Genomic DNA, 21,689 nt, shown 5'->3' with positions numbered 1-21,689 from the left:
ACTTATTCTCTGTAGCTTTCGTGCCATTGCAAACTTTGCACGTTGTGCCTTTGTACTTCAACTTTTGCATGGTCTCTTTATGTAGAGGCACACCAGTGATTATACTGTGCCTTATGGTCGCCTACCAATCACACAGACTATTGTGTTGTGCCTTATGGTCGCCTATTGACCACATTGACTATTGTGTTGTGCCTTATGGTCGCCTATTGACCACATTGACTATTGTGTTGTGCCTTATGGTCGCCTACCAACCACATTGACTATTGTGTTGTGCCTTATGGTCGCCTATTGACCACATTGACTACTGTGTTGTGCCTTATGGTGGCCTACCGACCACATTGACTATTGTGTTGTGCCTTCTGGTCGCCTATTGACCACATTGACTACTGTGTTGTGCCTTATGGTGGCCACCAACCACAGTATGTGGACAGTAGGCAAAGTGTACGAAGCATGTGAACTAATAATGTATGCATCTGATAGATAATGCTGCCACAGTTTATGACCTTGTTAAACGTAACATATATGAACACTCAGTCACCAGTCTCTATAGCTCGGCAATCAACTCTATCTAATTACTGTGTCTTACTAGACTGAAGCTATTACGTATGTGCTCTACAGCTTGTTGCCACTGATTACTGCCCTTATCACCTCTGCCTTGTAATCGCCTAGCTTCCAGCCCTACTGCACCTCACTAAGCCACCCGATAGACTGAAGCTTTGCTCCTCTCACCTAGCTTACTTTGTGCTCGCCACCCCAGTCCTGAATACTGAAACTGTGCTTCCAGGTCCATTGCACATACTCGTAATCGTACAACATGTACCTACCACCACTCTACACAACACTCCTAAGAGCCCTCCTTTACATAATCACGCTACAAGACCTCACCATGCCTCAACATACCCTACCATTGGCTCCTGTACATTACTCGGCCAAGCAGCTCACCAGACCATGCACTCTAATACAAAGGAATCTTAAACTACGTGCAAGACTCCCAAGATTGCATGACTACTTACCTAAAACAGTATCTAACACCACTACTGGCCCTAGTAAATCCAATCGACATCACCTGCAACTCAACAGCAGACTCTTCAGAGAGACTGTTACACCCCCCAAGGCATTCCCAAGGCACTGCCCCCACCAGCTCAACCAACGATAAAAGGGGCGTACATAAATGCACGCTCTATGGTCGCCCACGCAACGGAGATTGCAGACATACTACATAATGGAAACTTGGATTTTCTAGCCATCACAGAATCCTGGCTCCACCCCGCAGCCGGCCCAGCAATTATGTTAGCCATCCCAGATGACTACACCCTCCTCAGACTAGACCGTACCACATCGCGAGGTGGAGGTCTTGCCATCATACATAAAACGAATCTCACACTGAAACTCGATCCATCTCTTAGTACAAACTCTTGTGAAGTCCTCACATCCAAGCTATCCATAACTAACTCACATTTTGTAACTATCCACCTTATCTACCGCCCACCAGGCCCTATAGGACTCTTCGAAGAAGATCTCAATAATATCCTATCTAATAATCTGAAAAGTACCTCCCAGAAACTCGTACTAGGAGATTTCAACCTAGGACTCCATGACCCCCGAGACTCGAATGCCACACTAATCAATAACTCCCTAGAGGAACTAGGTTTCACCCAAAAGATTACATGCCCTACTCATACTAAAGGCAGAACCCTTGATTGGATTGCTGTGCACAATTGCCCCATCTCGGTACTATCCACACTACCTCAGCTTTGGTCAGACCACTATCTGATCACATTCGCCTTAGAGGCCCCACCTGCGCTACTCATTAATAATGTAGCCCCAGCAGTCCCCACTAGAAATAAAAGAAACATCACGCCAGAAAACCTCATCCCGCTGATCATACCCACCCTCAATTCTATACCAGACAACACTGACCCATTTACCATGGTAGACGTGTACAATAAAGTGATGCTATCATCCCTTGATGCCATAGCTCCCTTAAAGATTAGAAAAAGCAAACAACGTAAACATGTGAACTCCTGGTTCTCCCCACAACTAAAAAAACTCAGACGTGAGAAACGTCGTTGTGAGAAAATATGGAGACTTGATCCTTCAGAGACCAATAAGCGCAACCTAAGTAAGCAATCAGCCCTCTAAAAAAAAGAAATAATTTCCGCCAAACAAACTTCCTACAACCTCCGAATCACCCAAGCTAAGTCCAATACTAAAGAGCTCTTTACAATTTTGAAGGAGTTAGAATCTCCTATCCAAACCCCAGACTCCTGCACTAAGGATAAAAACTGGTGTACAAACATTCAAAATGCCCTGTCTAATAAAATCACCACCTTGCAAACGAAGATCCACCATAAAAAGGCTACCCTTCTCGCCACTACGAAATCCAATATTAACGATGTGACAGTGACACCTTCCATCCTGACCCCCTCACTTGATACCACCCCCCACTTCAACTTCCGCAAAGTATCCATCAAAGAGGTTGAGAATGTCATCCTCACTCTTAAACCATCGAACTGCCACGGGGACTTATGCCCAGCACAACTTATAAAAGATGCAGCTCGTGAATTATCACCTTTCATCACTAAACTAATAAATGCATCCTTCAACTCAGGCATAATACCCAATAACCTGAAACAATCATGGGTCCTCCCACTCCTCAAAAAACAAAACTTAGACCCCGCCATACCCACAAACTATCGTCCTATCACCACAGTACCATTCTTGCTTAAAATCATTGACAAATTGGCATATTTACAAATCCAACAATACCTAGAATATAACCACCTTCTAGGAATCCGACAATCTGGTTTCAGACCCCAACACGGAACCAAAACCGCTTTGGTTGTCCTTAAGATACAAATTGACGAGTTGAGAGACCAGGGCAAAACCGCACTGCTGCTGCTCCTTGACTTCTCAGCAGCTTTCGATTTAGTCGACCACGAGATTCTGTGCAAACATCTGGAGTCGGCCGCACACTTCTCCCATGAGGCTATAGGCTGGATTCAGTCCTTCCTCAGTGATAGAACAATGCGCGTCTTCTCACCATTAGCCGCTGCTGACCCCACGCCCATCGCCTGTCGCGTGCCTCAGGGCTCCTGCGTCTCACCTACATTGTACAACATCTATACAAAGCCCCTTTTCGATGATCTCGACGGTCTGGGTATCACCTACACAAACTATGCAGATGATACTCAGATCCTCATCCCGTTGTCGGGGGATTATGACAAGGATTTGGCCTTTGTAAACAGAGTGTACCTCATCATTCAGGCATGGATGGCCTCACACGGACTATGCCTGAATGATGACAAAACAGAACTCCTCATTCTTGGTACCTCAGCCAATATCAATAAACTCGGCCAAATTTACTCATCATTCGTAATTGATAACAACACCATCACTGTGGCCAAGGAGGTAAAAACTTTGGGTTTTTACCTAGACTCCTCACTATCATTTAACAAACAGGTAAACGCAATGGCCTCCGCCACTGCTTATACTTGTAAACTCATCCGAGCTGCCAAACCACTCCTAACACCTAATAACTGCACTACCTTGGCCAGAGCATTGATCCTATCTAAGCTGGATTACTGTAATGCCCTTTATGTAGGCAGTAACAAACATATCATAAACAAGATCCAAATCCTTCAAAATAATGCTCTAAGAGCAGCTCTAAGTATCCCCAAGAAAGCCCACATCTCAGATACCAGAAGATCTGTTAACTGGCTTTCCACGAAAGACAAAATTTTCCTTAAGTCTGTCTCACTGACACACAAATGCCTTCATGACATGGCCCCGAAATATCTGATAACAAGATTCTCTAGACAGGTTTCATACCGCCCCTCCAGAAGTGCCAACGCCAATCTACTACTAGTCCCAAGATTCAAACGGTCACTGACTGGAGGGAACAGCTTCCCTGTTAAAGCAGCTACTCACTGGAACTCACTACCGCCACCTCTAAGGAAAGACATCCCTTACTTTCAGTTCAGAACATACATTATACAATGGATGAAGGACCATGACAAATAATACTCCCTGGTGGCTCCTCATGCCATTATCAGTGCCATCACCAATTGTATTATTGTTTAGCGTACCCCCGCTACCTCCTGCTACTATATAAACTGCACTAGATAAAATGTCTTTATCTGTTTACCCATGTTACCACTGTATCCCTATTGTAACTCCATTATTTATTTATTAGTTATTTTATTAGTTATTTAATTTGCTGTATGTAACTAAGCTATACAACCCTCTTACTATGCTCGCGCCTTGTTATCCTTGTGGTTATGTGCGCATTATAAATAATAAAACAAACAAACAAACCGCTCCTATTTTTCAACACCCTAATCCTTCTCGTCCCTTTGTGGTTGAAGCCGATGCGTCAGACATGGCTCTTAGAGCCATCTTGTCCCAGGGATGCCCAGAGACCCATGGCTTACACCCGGTTGCTTATCATTCCTGGAAATTAACATCTTATGAGCGTAACTACACCATAACAGAGAAGGAATTGCTGGCAGTAAGAGATGACTTTATGACATGGCGACATCATTTATTGGGTTCAGCTGTACCAGTTCAGGTATTTACAGATCACAAGAACCTACTGGCCTTGCAATCTATAAAATGTTCTACGGCTCGACATGCCAGGTGGCACGAATTCTTTTCAATCTTTCATTTTACCATCACATACAGACCTGGTTCATTACATACTAAGGCTGATGCATTGTCGCGTATGCATGGTGTCCCCTCTTTGAACCGAGCCGATGGTTGTTTGCTTCTGCCTCATCAGGTGGTATGTGGCTGTACTCTTAAACCCACGCTTCGTTCAGAACTGCTGGACTGGGTGAGGAGAAATCCAGACGAGGTCAAACAATTGAATCTTGATATTATCCGGGGTCTTCCTTATGTTAAAGGTCTGTTATATTTGCCAGATGATGATACTCGCAAGAAAGCGGGAGTCATGATTTTAGGGTGGCAGCACATCCTGGTACTAAGAAAACCATAGACCTATTACATTGTTGGTGTTGGTGGCCGTCCATGGCCAAGAATGTTACGGAATACGTTGCTTGCTGTTATGTTTGCGCCCAGTGTAAGAATTCTAATGCAAAACCAGTAGGATTGCTACAGTCCATGCCTAAATAGGGCAGGGTTGGGATGAACACATATAAGTGTTTGGGGTTTATCTTAAGAGGGATCATGGTTTACTGAAGAACTGCACTCAAAGCGATCCCACGAAAGAGCAGCACTAAAAACTGGCAATCTGACCCCTGCACCAGTACCAAAAACAAATTCAATTTAATCTCCCACCAATACAAGATAGCTATCACCGATGCCAAAGCCAACGCTTTCAACACACGAATCTCTAATCCAAATCGCACTCTAAAGAGATCTTTGCCATTTTTAACAAGCTCATCCCCCCCCCCAATACACCGGACAAAATAATGAAAGATGAAGCTTGGCGTACCAGCATTCAAGCTGCCATGCTACACAAACTTGACCTTCTCCAAAAGAAAATCAAAGACCACTGCAAGGCACTTCCTCAACAGACAGTAACCAAGCCTACCAATGCCCCACCCACCTCGTCCAAGCCCACCATACCTGACTTCTCCTTCAGGGACGTCACTGAATCAGAAGTTATCAACCTACTAAAAAATCTCAAACCCTCCCCCTGTAAAGGCGATATTTGCCCACCAAAACTCGTCAAAGACTGCGCAGACTACTTTGTGCCGCTCTTTTTGGCATTCATCAATGCGTCCTTTAAAACAGGCATCATCCCAGCTAACCTCAAAGAGGCCTGGGTCCGGCCTCTCCTAAAATCCCTACTCTCGACACCTTACAACCCAAAAACTACAGACCAATAACCACGGTGCCATTCCTCCTGAAATTACTGGACAAAGCCGCACATTGCCAAATCCAACACTTTCTGGAAACCCACTCCATCCTCGGGACTAGGCAATCAGGCTTCCGGAAAGGACATTGCACAGAAACAGCCCTGGTGGATCTGAAGAGTCAGATCACCCAAATCATGGACAAAGGCAAGCCTGCTCTTCTGCTCCTTCTAGATCTCTCAGCCGCTTTCGATCTGGTTGACCACAAGACTCTCACTTCACACCTCACACACTCAGCCAACTTCTCTAAACAATCAGCTCTCTGGGTCACCTCCTTCCTAGAGGGAAGAGCCATGAAAGTCTTCTCGAACATCGCCAACGCCACTCCCACGACAATCCACTGCGGGTTCCCTCAAGGATCATGCACTGCACCCACACTTTACAACTTGTTCACCAAGCCCCTCTTTGACAAACTCGACTCATACGGCATCACATATACGAACTACGCGGATGACACAAAAGTACTTCTACCCCTTTCAGGGTGATACAACGAAGTCGCCAAGGCACTCCGCACAATCTACTCCATCATCAAGGCCTGGATGGCAGTTAATGGCCTTTGCCTCAATGGAGACAAGACTGAAATCATGATATTAGGTCAACAGAACACCCTAGACAAACTTGACAAACTGTACGCTAACTTCTCCATTGACAACTCCATCATCCCCGTATCCACAGCCGTAAAGACACTGGGAGTATACCTAGACTCTTCACTATCTATGACTAGACAAGTCAGCGCAATCACTTCCTCATCTGCGCATACCACCAAACTCATAAACACCATCAAGCCTTACCTCTCTAAACCCAACTGCCTCTCTATAACTAGAGCAACCATTGGAGCCAAACTGGACTACTGCAACGCACTCCTAGCAGGCACATCAGCCAAAAACCTAAACAGACTACAAGTCTCGCAGAACAATGCTCTCCGTGCCGCTCTAAGTATCCCAAGAAGAGAGCATATTTCCCATGCCAAGCACTCAGCCCAATGGCTCCCGGTCAAAGAGCAGATCACTCTCAAAATCCTCACCCTCACACATAAATGCCTCTCTCTCTCTGCCCCGTACTATCTATCAGAAACCATCTTCAAACCATCCTCCTCCCGTCCCACCAGGACGCAATACTCCAACCTACTCTGCATCCCACGCATCAAAAAAGCCAAAGCCGGAGGTCTAAGTTGCCCCTACATTGCAGCCAAGACCTGGAACGCTCTTCCTGCAGACATTAGAGCGGAAAACTCACTCCCGATTTTTCCCAGTAAACTGAAAACCTCATTCCTTGCAAAATAATAGGAAACTCTCAGGAATCCATGTAAATATACTGCATTGCAAATTTGTACTAACGTCCATGGCTACTGTAAATATTGTATTTGTATGTAAATATTGTATCCTATGTAACTAAGATATTGTCTGTAACAAGCGCCAAGATGCCCCCGGGCTGACGTGCGCTCTACAAATCTGAATAAAAAAAATTTAAAAAATCATGATACAAAAGGTGTTGGGATGGATTTACTCAAATAGTGAAAAAGTCCTATTTATTAAGACTGGCTATCACGCTCTCAATTCCAACGTCTAATAATGTCTAAAGGATAAACAGGGTTCAAAATTAAGGTTCATGGAGTTGGAGATTAAACCAGATCTGATGTATCTGGCATCACTGAGTAGACGGGAGTTATCGCTGGGGAACTTGTTCAATCCCTACATTCGAGGGAGAGGAAAAAAGAGAGCCCAGGGGCACACATAGAGACACGGAAAATCCATGTTAAATCATTTTCTTTGTAAATACAAATATTTGTCAGTGGCAAAGGGCTATTTTGAGATGTGAACCAGCAGTCACAAAATTGGCTCATATTTCTCTACAATTACTCAAAATAGCCCCTGACCACTGTCAAATATATACTTTTCTATTATGTAGAAAACAATCTAATATAGAATGTGCAGTATTTTTGAATAATGTCAGGGGACAGGAGAAGGAGCAATGTGAGAAAACATACAGGCATACTTGCTGGGGGGAGGAAGGCCTTTCTATTATATGCAAAGCCACCTCTTCACACCCCCAAACTTCCTCCCATCTTGCCACTGGGACGGGAGGAAAAAAAATATGAGGTGCTAAAACAAATGTTAGCAAACATCCAGATATCATAATTGTACACAAAGTTAAGTATTTTCCTAATTGAACAGCCATGTCTATGATTCTTTTTTTTAATGCAAATGCCAAGCAATGAATACTCTTTTTCTGCTACCACTTTATTTCCTGTTCGAGTTAAAATGTCACTATTAGGTTCTACCGGTAGTGAGAGGATTAAGGAAATTATGTCTGCAAGTAGGAGTCTTATTGTTCCCAAATATTTACATTTTATTGTTTAACTTACCATGATGATTTTATAAATTATGGCACTTTGAAAGTATGTCTTCATACAGCTTGTCATCTAAGGCATTTTTATGACAAATTGCTTTCTAGTTCGTGTATTGTCGATGCTTTATATCTTCAGTTATTTTTTTAATACAAAATTATTCTTTGGTTTGATTAAATATGAAAAATGTTTGTTTTGCATGCAGTTCCTTCTCGGCATATGGTGATGTGGAGGTGTTTTTACATGGTCTTGACCTTGAACATTTAACAGACTTATTGAAGGTACATTTTCTTTTGAAGTTTGTTTCCTTTAAGCATTTCTTCCTTGTTTAGGCTGAAATGTTACTTTATAAATGTTGTTTGTGGAAAATATGTTATGTTCTTTTTGATAGTGAAAAGACCACCATGTGTACAAAATGGACAACTTGTTGAAATGTCTAAGATGAGCTTTCCTTTCTTCAGTTGGGGCATCTGGCAAATCCTCAATGCTATTAGTCGATGTGTATCAGTGTTTTCTCTATCCTGTACCTTTCTCTATGGATCCACAATGTAAGTATTGTCCTCACTTCCCCAGATTGCTGAATTATGTTTGGAAAAGCAGTAAAAATGTAGGAAATGTTCACATCCTCTCTAACATGAAGACTCACGTTAAGCCGCAAACATTTTTTTTAAAGCAGAGGGCTGGGAAACTCTTCTCAATGATTTTTGCATCCTGTGTTGGAACTGTACAGTAGGACGTCCAGTTTGTTTTAATTATTGCTCCAGTGTGGAACCAAGGAAGGATTGTGGCCCCTTATTGGGCATTACTGCTGTAGGCCCTAGGCCCAAAGTCTTCCCTGTAATGAAAACTGATGTCGAATGGAAGCAGTTATCCATTGCACTTTGAAATATGCTGAAAGCTGGTGTACATAAAATGAGCCCATGACAATAAAAAGTTAGAACATGTTCTTCATTGTACCCGTTTCTCAGTGGCAAGGGCAAACATATCAAGACAAAAGAGGTGATGGCTGGAAGGTTTAGAAGTAATCTTAACATCTGGCATTGCTTTTGGCAAACCTCCAGACCATAGTTCTTGCATGCCAATCCATTACAAAAGGGGAACGACAATATACAAATCGGGCTTTGTCCCACCCCAAAAGGGGCAGTCCAGCCCATACTGCTTGGTCACATCCCTTCTGCACGAGACAACAAGCATACAGGGGAAAAATATGACTACCAAGGGATTGAGGAGAGAGAGAGAATCCTTGTAGAGTGTGACAAAAACTTGCATGGAGCACCGAGGGACAAATACTCAGTAGGTGGTGAGGATAAGGCAGTTATCGCACCTATAAACACTTGTGTATAGGCGCTTTATAAATGCCATATCATACCAAAATAAGGCGATGGTAAGGAGTGTCATTCATAAAGTGACCCTCCACAGAGTTGATATTTAGGGTGAGAGAGGGATAGGGCCAACTTAGGACAATTGGCTTCTTGAAGCCAAACTTATAAAAGAGACGAGTTACAAAACTGCAAAGAAGTTGGAATAGATGGGTAATAGTGATTTGAAAAGACCAGAGCACTTGAGTGTACAGAGAAAGTGTTGCAGAGGAGGTCCTTGAGAATAACCCCTCAAACCTTTCCAAATATCCCCCTGCCCGCTTTCCTACCCCACCTCAAGGATGGTAAGGCTATCTCAGGAAGGGACTAGCAATAAAGGCAGCAAGGTGGTGCAGTTGGATTCATCAAGTTGTGATGGAATTCGGAAGGGAGCATGAACAATTGATGTGGCACAAGAAAAGGAATCTCCATTACTCTAAAATATACCACAACGTACCTGCGAAAGAGATGAGCAGTGGGTAGAAAAGGCAGTTCCAATAATGCAGTAAAAAGGTTGGGTTCATTTGGAAGGTGGAGAGGATAGCTAGGAACACATTAACTGTGCTAGGAAGCATAAAGAAAGGGGCAAAGAAACATGCTTTGTCAAGCACCACTGCTTTGCAAGACTGCCTGCTACATGGAAGTGCTCACAGTGCCTTGCAGTTCTCCTCTGTAGAAACCAGTATTTCAACCCAGAACATCACTCGGTAGTTATATGCTTACCCATCCATACTCCCCACACCTGCTACAGGTACTTATGTCTATTTTGCTACCAATACTATGACTGTATATACAGACTACCTTGTCTGCAACCCGGACATCAGGTTACTTTGCTAATCCCTCTCCCGTGGTCGCAGCGCAATCTAGTAATACCACCCCGAAGTGGAGTGTGGTCGTGAGTGAGAGCAGTCAGTGCGGTCAACGACAGTCTGTTCACCATTTTAACTGTTTCCTGGAGTTGCAGCTTGAACCTACATATACACTTTAATTCCGCGGAGCGGGCCCCAGAGTGGTTGAGAGTGTGAGCAGTCAGTGCAGTCCGTGCAAGGCTGGTCACCCAGGCCCCTTGAAATCCAGAGGTACTGGCTTAAGTCTGGCGAATCAGCCGAGGCACTGAACTGGAAACCCGCCCTCTGGAATTATGTTAGATGTAAGCCCTGTGCCTGAAAACATAACTTTTCCATTGACTCTCATTGCGAATGACACTTTCAAACCCTGCAAGCGTTCAGCCTTTGATCCACAGACGCTGTTACAGAACGAAAGAACTCGATCTGCCCAAACCGGATTATACGTCATCAGACACTTCTGGCTTAGTTTTTTTACGGAAATACTAGTAGAGATTTTCCATTCAAAAAGGGTAAATTTGAAACGCCCACACTGTGTGCTTCCTCACAAATACAAAGTTTTACAGTCCCTCTCCCCACAGTGTCTTCACCAGACTCAATTTATGTTGAAAAAGGAAAAAGCAGAAAGAAAAGCAAGTACTTGCCATGCCGCCCTTCAACCCGCATATTGCTGCGAACTGCCGCGCAGAGCCAACCCGGCATACTATAATCGAAAATTCCTCATAATGACTACAGCACAACTGGCTTGCTAACAACAAGACAACATGTAGACACCACAAACAAGACTGCATACTAAAACACAATCTACTGCAGATTTTTTATCACCAAAACTGCAAAAAGAAGCCAAACATGAAACTTCTGAACATAAACAACAGGACTCCTGCCCTGTTTCTTCAGACATTGAAAAGCAAAAAGCCTTATCTCATGACAATGACCATCTATCTACCTTCTATCACAACTCCTGCCTGAGTTGGCGGTAGGAGTGCAGAACCTTATCAGACCCGAGCTTGAGGTCTCAAACACGCATGTAAGTTGCAAACAGAGAAACATTTCTCCAACAATCAAACTTCAGTCATCACTAAAGACTCCCCTGAAAATGCAGAGGAAACACAGCCAAATAAAGACAATCACATTCAGTTTGAATCCCACCACAGGCGAAGATGTTGATGAACCTCCGACAATCAGTCTCCCAAAACTGAAACCGGACGATACACAAAGTAATAACATCCCATTTAAATCCACTCCTGAAACCTTGAGGGAACAAAATTATACTGAAGTCCAGATGCACGGACCGCGTCTACCCAAAGCTCACAAACTGTTCATCGGACCACAAAATGCAAAATGAACCATCAGGCACATACGACGCAAGTATGACAGACATCTGTCAAAAAGACAAAGCCAAATTGGCGAAACGATGCCGGGAATCACTATATGAGAGGCAAAGACGATTACAAGTGTTGACACAATCAAGAACCTTATCACAAAATCCATGAATGGCGCGCCTTTCCTTAGACTTTATAGAAATAGAGAACTTAATGCAAAATCATGAAAAAAGAAAAGGCTTCAGAAAGGTGCGAGAAACAAAGAATTCAAATACCCATATTCCCATTCGGGGGGACAAAAGATCCACAGCTCTCGATAAGACCCAATAACACAAGCACACCAAACAATATACAACCTATCCCAGTGAAATGGGACCACAAAATAGAAGCTTATGAAGAAGAACCTGAACACTCACTCAATAAATGAGGCTCAAGCAAGCCAAATGTGGCAATCACGGCTATTCGATCTTGAGAGAAGTCATTGAGTGGAAAAAAACGATGACAAATGTGCTGATTGCAATGATTGTAAACACTTGCATAGATCAACTTAAATCGTTGGCCAGTGCGCTCAACAACTGGCCTTTACAACCAAGACAGGAGACATTAAGTGGCAGGTCACCACTGTCAACAGTCAACAAGGACCCTCGACCTGCAACAGACAACAATCCTAACCAGGTTGGAAACTTAATTGACTTAAACGAAGATAAAACTTCTGCATCCACGGCCGCATCTTGTACCTCTATGCCTAAACCTTGCTCAACATATGTCGTTAACCACTAGAAACAACCTACTGAAATCAAAGATACTGAGAATTATGAGATTTTTTCGCTAATTTGAAAGACTGGCTCAATTAAAGTGAGCAAAAATCCAGTATCTAAACCGAAAAAAAGACAAAATGGTTCACGTGCATTCCTCAGAAATCTTACCACCCCTCAGGCACGCAACAAAGAAACACATCCCAAAAGAGGCATCGCCTCCAAACAAGGGATGCAACAGGATTTAGAATTTCCCAATTCACCACATTTGTCAACACAGAAGACCATTTAATAAGACAAAATAAAGAGCAAGCACAAATAGACGTACTAATGAACATGTCAATATATATGGACAACGAGGTTCATAACTCAGAAGAAGCGCAAATACAGCTGACGCAATCCTCCCTCATCGTTGTAGATCAATATGAAGAAGGCAATTCCAAGCAGTCAACTATGATTGATTTGTCTTGCGAGGAAATTTCTGACACCGATTTCGACCTTAATAGAACCGACCAGACTCACAGCTCAGACCTCCTGAGCCGAAGGGACAAATTGAGGGTGGTGACTCACAGACAACTGACACTTGGAAGAAAACAACCAAATATGATCCCACCCAAGACTCACAAAGACAAGGCACTTAAACTCCCTCATTTCATTGATGCCCAAAAACACCAAAACGCAAACCGGATGAAATTGGCTAGAATTGATCCACAACATGACGGATTAATTCTTAACAGAACAAACTTCTGGCGGCTCTTTGTCATTCAATCACTCAAATACGTAAAGTCTCAAGACATACATATCATTGAATTCAAATGGATGAAGTAAGACTTGACAAAGTGTGGATACAGCTCACGTCTTCAACAACGGTAAAGCTTCTGAAAGAAAATGAGACCCAACTCCAACAGTTGGTCTTCGCTCTCTCTATTTAAGGTGATAAGAAACTATGCTCTCCAGCTAAAATAATCGACCAGATTATAAACAAGGAACCATTATTACAAGACTCAACAGAAAGTAAGGACGAGAGCTCTCATGCCCAGCTAAGTCCCAGCGAAAATCACACCTACAGTGAAAACCAGAGCCACCATGAGCGTAGCTGTCAAAATGCAAGAAGTTTCCATAACAGACGTACAGCTTACAGAAAGCACTTCATTTGGAGAGATATGGAAGACTCTTCACCTACATATCGAGCTAGACATAAGGAACAACAGTAACAACCAACCAATACTAAGAATCTCATCTTTGTGATATGCTCATGGAATACTCGTGGATATGCCCACCTCTTCCATACGGGAAGACAGGACTTCTTAAACTACCAAATAATCTGTATACAAGAGTCGTGGATCATCAAACAGAAGGTGTGTGAGGGCTTCATCACCTTGATGAATCTGGCGATACAGAGTACTAAAGGCCGGCCCTCGACAGGACTCGTCGCCCTGATCAAAACCAGAGTAAACCTAGAACTACTGGAAACAATAAACCTTCACGCATGGGCTCAAATAACTGTAGTTAAACTGCGATTGGTACATACCTATAACCACCAGACAGTTTGCCCCACCGAAAAGAAAACCTTGGGTATATTGAATCTTTACTGGAACCCGGTTGCAATCTCTGAAGCATTTATAGACTCCCTATTCACAGAAATGGATCAAGCATGCGAAAAATACATCAATATAGATTTCATTGTTTGTGGTGATCTAAATCTACACCAGTTAGATGCAGTGGGAATCAAATTCTAAGACCACACGCTATCCCACAAGCTCTGTGGTGGAACAAAGAAACAGCAAACAGAAATTTGCACTGCTCTGACATCCTTGATAAAAGAACTGGTCTTCCATCCCCCACATGGGCTCGGGGTGCCACAACTGTAACAATTGATTATATATACATCTCAAAGCGATTTTATGATAAAATCAATTAAACCGAAAACCTTAACTTTTTGAAAAAGTGATCATTACTTTTTGACAAGATCTTGGACAGCAGAAAAACCGACAAATAAAATAATCTACCAAATCTGGAAATCAACACCGGGATGAATAGGCTCAGAATAAACCAAAGAGCAGTGGGAAACCTACCGGAAACCTTTTTGGCATCAAAACTCGACGGAACCCAGAAAATGAACTATGAATGGTTACTATCTCCATATAGACAACCGACTCAACTAACTAAAACGACTGGCAAGAGGCACACTCATGTGTGTAATCCACAGGTTGTTGAAAAATAGAAAGAACTGCAGAGAAATTTAAAGTATATAACGATGCAGAATCTCCCTGACAAATATCTCATGATCAGACTGGTCAAACAATGGCACAGAAATTGGATCACAAACGCAAAGATGATCCTCCAACAACACAACGCAGAAAGAATGTTGCAATCGTTGAAAAACCACAATACAGGAGAACTATGTTCCCTTATGTACCCACAAAACATGTGAAAGCAAGCGTCCCCAAACAGCACGATCCTCCCCGCAATGAGAGACAATGAAGGACTCTCCCAAAATGGGAATAAGGCCAAGACAGAGTGCGGGTGAGCGTAAATGGGAGTTTATCAATCAGAATGGTCCGGTGGGTTGTGGTGTTTACGAGGGGGCGCTTGAGTTTAGACAAAGGTTTACTGCTGTGCTGTAAATAATGCAGGTGGCTGGCCGCGGCCTTGGGTGCTGCAGTGGGGGCTACAAATCTTTGAAGTGGCTCCAGTCTAGTCGGGGGAGGTGGGGTAGCGCAGAGCGGGCCTCTGTTCTCATGTCTTGGCAGACTTCGCAGGATGGGAGGGGGAATGGCCTTGTACGCATTCACAAAGGTATCTCCCTCGTGTGTTGCCGAATGTAGGTAAAGACATCACAAACATTTGAACACTTTCTATAATACTTATTCAAAATCACTTTAAAACATGCATTTAACTTTGCTGGATGTGTCTCGATTATACCCAGTCCGAGCACCACATTTGTATATTATGTTCTAGCAGTTACAGTATCTTAGTTACATGCATATACATTCGCAGTAAATGAGGTAGTAGTTGGGTCGGTGGAGTACATAGAAAACGACCCGCCACTGTACGTGACGGTGGTGGCACATAAGGGGCTTAGACATACACACATGATAAGTGCATTCTCGCGCATCCTTTACATGAGTTCATAGTGTAGTTGCATTCGCTTTCTCGTGTACTCTAGCAGCATTAGCTTAGTTATGGCGCAAAACCATGGGAGGTAGGTTGCCCAGTGATCCACGCAACAAACAGATCCCTGGAGCGTTCCTTTATTATTAGCATCCACCTGTAATGGTGTGAGCTCGCCATTGCTTATATCATGGGAGCATGCTCTCTCATTTTAATACATTCTACAGGCGTTTGTAATATAAGAGATTTTGTGGAAGAAAGCATACTTTGCAAGTGGTCTTTACATTAATATATATACATATGTATAAAGACTGTCTGCCATCAAGTGACCATTTTACCGTTCTTCTCATTGTTCAGGCCTGCTGGCCGGGTCATGCTGATAGTGATAATGCACTGCGGGAGGTGAACTGTTACAATGTCAGCGTATTTCGCTAGCTCATGTCCGTCTTGTTCGTGGGAACGTGCTCCCAGCGGATCTGCCAGGGTGCTGCGGCAACAGGGATGTGATTCTCCAAGGGTGGGGGCCGCGCTACAGTGCGCTGAGCTCACACCATCTTTACCGGGCAAAAAATGGTTTTTGGGCCTAGCTAAATTTGTGTGGCAATCAATACGTGTGGGCACTCGATACGTGTGGGCAATGTCTCCAGCGGGTGAGCCCTCCACCACCTGGGCCCGGGTGGCACGAGGGAACGCCCAATGAGCCATAGCCCTCACCTGGGGAGGAAACGCAGGCAAGAGGGGTCTCCTGGACCAGTCCTCCCCTACATTTCCCCTCTTTCGTTACTTAAGTAACAAATTCTTTAAATCCTCTATCCTCCTACATTCTGCTTCGTCCATCACTGCCTCATCCCATGCAGGAGTTCCTTTGATAGGCATCCATGCTCTGCACACCCCCCTTAAGCTCTCACCTCTCCTGGCGTATTCATCTGGAGTACACGTGAGATATATACACCCACCATCTCCCTCCAAATCTACCCAAACCTCCTCGTACCATTCTAGTATGCGGGGCTCTTTGATGGTGGTGTGCCACAGCTTATCTACAATATCCTTGTCGTGGTACATGGGCACCAGTTGGTACCTGGGTGTGTTGTCTACCCCTGTTTGTACTTGTGCTTCTTGCATCGTTTTTATTGTACCGTGTGAGTTGCCCATTGTCACCATCATCATTGCACCATTTGGTACTGCGTTAGCACAGACTCGAAGACCCACCTGGCACAGGCAGAAAATCAAAAGGAGGAACACCACAGCTGGCATCAAAAATTTCACAGTTGTTCCAAGCCATGAGGGGACCCAGGAAAAGATGTTATCGAACCATGTACTATCTTCTGCTCCGCCTTCCATCTTCATTTTTTCTCCTAGGTTGTGGACTGCTTCGATCACATGGGACAGGGAGCCGTTCTCTGCGTCTTCAGAAGGTACGAAAGTGCAGCAGGCACTTCCTATTTTTCGGCAAACACCGCCGTCCATCGCCGTCAACAGGTCTAGGACATACCTGTTTTGCATGGTCATCAGTCGCAAGGCTCTTAGTTCGACCTTTATTATGTTAAAACCTTCTTCAGTGTCGTTTGCCAGCTGAATTAGTTCCCAACGGGTTATCTGGAGCCATTTTGCGTTAGCCCTTGCTTGGACACTTGATACGAGCGAGGCAAAAAATGTTTCTGCTGAGCTGAATAATCGATATTTGTCTGGGATCTGAGCCAATAATTCTGATGATGCCTTTGATATATAATTTGATGCTCGTCTGTTACGGGTCAGCACCTCTCCCTTGCTTCCGGAAGACAGGACATACATTTGTGACTCTGAAGTTGGTTGAGCCACACTTTGCTGCATGCGTTCCTGTGTCCTTTTGCTCCCATCGATGTGGCTTTCGGGTATCACCATTAGGGCTGAGTGCAGAGTGGCCATTGAGCAGCTGCCACTCCATGACGGGGGGAGGTGTAGGTATGCCTGGTTGCCGCATACCCAGTACGTGTCCATAAGGGCCGCAGTCCCTTTTCTTAGATCTGGGATGGTGAGGGTCTTGTTACAGCTCTTGTTTGTTCCCATGGGGGTTCTCCCTTCTCCTTTAAAACACAGTTCATAGTCTATTTCACTCTGCAGCTTGAAAGGCTTTTCGATGGGCGTAACCCAAGTTAACTTTGAAATGTGTTCCTTCCAAACGGGTGTGCACGTTTCTTCTATCCATTGCAATTTCTCCGGTGCCTCACCCCTCAGTGCTTCAGCTTTACACATTACTTCTTCGTTCTTCCACTTGTTATCAGAAAAAAGTGTCCCTTCAATTCCAAAAAACGGTTCTTTCAGACATACAACCCCTGACGGTTTTGGGTAGCACGTTTTCTCGTTCTGCAGCATTTGAAAAGTCACTTCATGTGCCTGGAAGGTGTTCTTAATTCTGCATAACGTGAGATGAAGGAGACATTGGGCATCTATAATTGGCAACTCTTTGGGTAACAGTACTTTGGGTGTACCTGATGCGTGAGGGATGAGGGAGCAAACATAACAGCTCTCGTTTGTTGTTTGTTTAGCTGTGGCACTCATGTCTGCATACCACTTATTTGTTTGGTGGGGGTGTCGTGGGTCTTCCATCTTATCTAGACCTAGCCCATAGTACTCATCATACTTCCTCCTCCCTGCTTCCCTCTTTCGTTTGTTATTCTTGTTCCTTTGGCGCTTCCCAGCCTCCTGAACGAAGGGCAAAACAGACCCCCCCTTTCCCCTTCCCGCCCCCCCTTCACCCAGTCATCATATAATATTTCATGTGTTGCTTTCATTCTTTGATTGTCTATGGCCATGGGGGCAGGTTGGCTGGTGGGGGTGTTATACAACCAGGATATGGCAGAGGGGTTTCGGTCGTTTAAGCTGTGAGCATTGTAATTAGACATCTCAGGTGGGGACAGTGTGTTATTTTGCCTTTTACCCTTTGGCCCTCCATCTTGTGAGATGACAACATTGGATGGCGTAGTATAGTAGCCCCACACAAGTTTAGTTCCGTCCCATACCAAGAAATCACCTTCCCTTGTATTGGCATTGACACTTGCAGTTGTATTGGCCCCAGTAGTTGTGTTGTTCCCTCCCCCCTCGTTCATCTCGATAGAGATGAACGCTATGAACCAGTATGTAACCAGACCAAACATTAATGTAAAAAACAATATAATGCACGCAGATAGTCCACATTCATACGAATATATGCATTTCTCAGTTAACCACTCTCTAATTCTAGTAAATCTATCCGTTGCAGGCTGCCCGTTAGATGCCATGGAAGCTCCTGTTTTAAGATATAAAAGTGCATTGAGTGCATACATGTAAACATTTTGCTAGCACCGTCAGTGCCAATATACATGTGACGGGGAATGGAAAGGGGTGGGGAGACGGGGAGGGGTATTCACAGACAAGGGTGTATACAGGCTATAATTTGGCATTCCATTAACTATATATATATATACACACTCAACCAGGTAAAAGTTAATATCTTTATCAGTTGTGCATTTATTCAAGTTTAGTACCAACACATACACATAAGTTCATATTCAGTCATTCTGCTCAGTTGCATCGTTTGCTGTTGTCTGTGCCTCCTCATCTACCTCCTCTTGTATGTTGCTATATGCTTTCCGTACGTCGGTCAAGTGCACCCAGTACCTCAACCCTTTGACCTTCACTGCCGTGGGCGTGCAAAATATTACTTCGTATGGGCCATGGAATCTTGGTGCATTCCACCGACGCACAAAGCTTCTGACATAAATCCAGTCGCCTGGCATTAGCTGTAGCTGTTGCCCTGGCTCCGTGACAGCGCCTGTTACATTTCCCTCTTCTCTAGTGAAGGGTGGGGAGAGTTGCTTTGATATCACGCGCGCTGCCCTTGTCAATTTCCTCAAATAATCTGTGAATTAATCTCCCAATATCGCGGCGCTTCTATGAGCGTCTGAGTGTTCGCGCAGTGGCGAGTGTGCTGTGTTCATTCGTCTCCCAGTCACGATCTCGTGCGGGGACAAATGGTGGTCTTTGCTTGGCTGATTTCTCAATTCAAATAGCGCAAGGGGTAGGCAGTAAATCCAATTCTTCTTTAATGAGAAGCATAGTTTTGATAACCTGCCCTTCAACAGTCCGTTCATCTTTTCCACTACGCCATTACTTTGAGGATGATAAATTGAACATAATTTATGTTTTATTCCCAATAATGTAGTGACTTCCTTAAAAAGCTCATTCACAAAATGAGTGCCGTTGTCTGAGCGAATCACGTCACAAATTCCCCAGCGCGGGAACACTTCCCTTACTAGGAACTTGGTGGCGCTCTTGGCATCAGGTCGTGCGCAAGGTCCTGCTTCCACCCACCTTGAAAATGGGCACACAACCACGATCATGTACCGTGCGCCATTACACCTTTCCCCCATGTCTGCGTAATCTATATGCAGTTCCTTGAATGGGCCAATGGGTTTAGGAATTGTTCCCCGGAGAGTGCGTAATGTCATTCCTGAATTGTATATTTGGCATGTTGTACATTCCATTGCCAATCGAGACACATGCTCTTGGTGGAGACAGGGCACAAACCATTCTTCCTGTATTTCTGCTGCGATGTGTTGTTTGGTGTTATGTGCAGGGAAGTGTAGCTGTTGAAATGCAATCTCTAATAGCTGTATTGGCATTACCACTTTCCCCGAGTTATTTTGCCGCCACAGCAGGTCTGTTCCTGACTTGCTGCACCCTCGCTTTGTCCACATTAATTTTTCCTCTGCACTGGCTCCTTCCTGCAATTCTATTATTTGTGGTATGGGCATCATATTATATCCCTCTGGGGGCTCTTCGTTCGTCTTGCGCTTAAGCATGTATTCACCTGTGTCATTTTTCTGAAAATAGGAAGCCTCCTTGGCGGCAGCGTCCGCTGCCGCGTTCCCTAAAGACACAACATCTGTGTTGGATGTATGTGCTTGGCACTTTACTATTGCTACTGCTGTAGGGTTTCGCAGGGCCTCAATTAACTCTTTCAACAATTCTGCATGCTGTACTGGTGTTCCGTCTGCCCACCTAAATCCCCTACGCCCCCATCTTGCTAGGCCTCCATGTACTGTAGTTGTCATGTAAGCTGAGTCTGTGTATATTGTCACTGCACAACCCTTTGCTGCATGGAGTGCTTCTATGAGCACAATCAGTTCTGCTGCCTGTGCGGAGTAATGTGATGGGAGGCGATATTGTACCAGTGTTTCATACTCACCGTCTTCTAACCTCACTACTGCCATGCCAACGTGTTTTTCTCCCGTGTCCACGTCAATTGATGCGGACCCATTCACAAAATACACTTCCCCCTCGCTTAGAGCGTTCTCACACACCACTGTGTCCTCCCCTCTCTCTCCTGTGTAGGTTGCGCAATCGTGGTTCTGCATGTCTTCCAGTGTGCACGCTTCTGTAATGAATGTGGCGGGGTTCACTGTCTTGCATCTCACTATATGGATGTTGGCACTGGACAATATAATCTCGTAGGCGGTCGCCCGCTGTGTGGTCAGTGTGCTTTTTGATCTCTCGAGTATTGCAAATAATGAATGTTCCACAAACAATGTCACAGGGCAACCCATTACTATTGTGGCACTTTTCTCAATCGCGAACGCGGCTGCCGCGAGTGATTGCTCACACGCGAAATGGCCCTGCATCACGGCATCTAAAGTACCACTATAGTAAGCCAATGGCTTGTGTCCTAAGGACGTTTTTTGTGTCAGCACTGCTGTCATCAGTGTTTCTTTGCAGTGTGAGAATAGGTAAAAATCGCGTCCATAATCAGGGTTTGCGAGTACTGGGGCGCTTGAAATCAAATCTTTTAATGTTTGGAAAGAGGAGCTCATCTCTTCCGTCCATTCCATCTTCCTGTTCTCCTGTTGGGCCACCTTTAATGCTTGTAATAGGGGCCTGGTGTATGCCACATAATCTAATATCCATGCTCGGCAGTAATTGCACATTCCCAAGAATTTCTGCATGTCTTTTACTGTTGTGGGTTCTCTTACTGATCTTATCGCTTCCACTCTGTCTGGTATTATTCTTTTCCCATCTTTTGAAATCAGCTGTCCCAGGTACAGGACCTCTGTC

The 21,689-nt window shown here is 44.3% G+C and overlaps 1 protein-coding gene across 3 annotated transcripts in view; it reads left to right on the top strand.

Annotated features, from left to right (window-relative positions):
* ASZ1 (ankyrin repeat, SAM and basic leucine zipper domain containing 1) overlaps window positions 1-21,689 on the top strand; it is an 850,966-nt gene that overhangs the window by 478,461 nt on the left and 350,816 nt on the right. For all 3 annotated transcript variants that reach the window (XM_069627941.1, XM_069627942.1, XM_069627943.1), the window contains one exon: window positions 8,432-8,507. In XM_069627941.1, the coding sequence (XP_069484042.1) occupies window positions 8,432-8,507 (76 nt within the window). The remainder of the gene's footprint in view (window positions 1-8,431; window positions 8,508-21,689) is intronic.

Source organism: Ambystoma mexicanum, chromosome 12, assembly GCF_040938575.1.
Source record: "Ambystoma mexicanum isolate Mex_15411 chromosome 12, UKY_AmexF1_1, whole genome shotgun sequence".
Lineage (NCBI taxonomy): Eukaryota > Metazoa > Chordata > Amphibia > Caudata > Ambystomatidae > Ambystoma > Ambystoma mexicanum.
The sequence above is the reverse complement of the archived record's forward strand: the minus strand, read 5'-3'. Positions and strand labels throughout refer to the sequence as shown.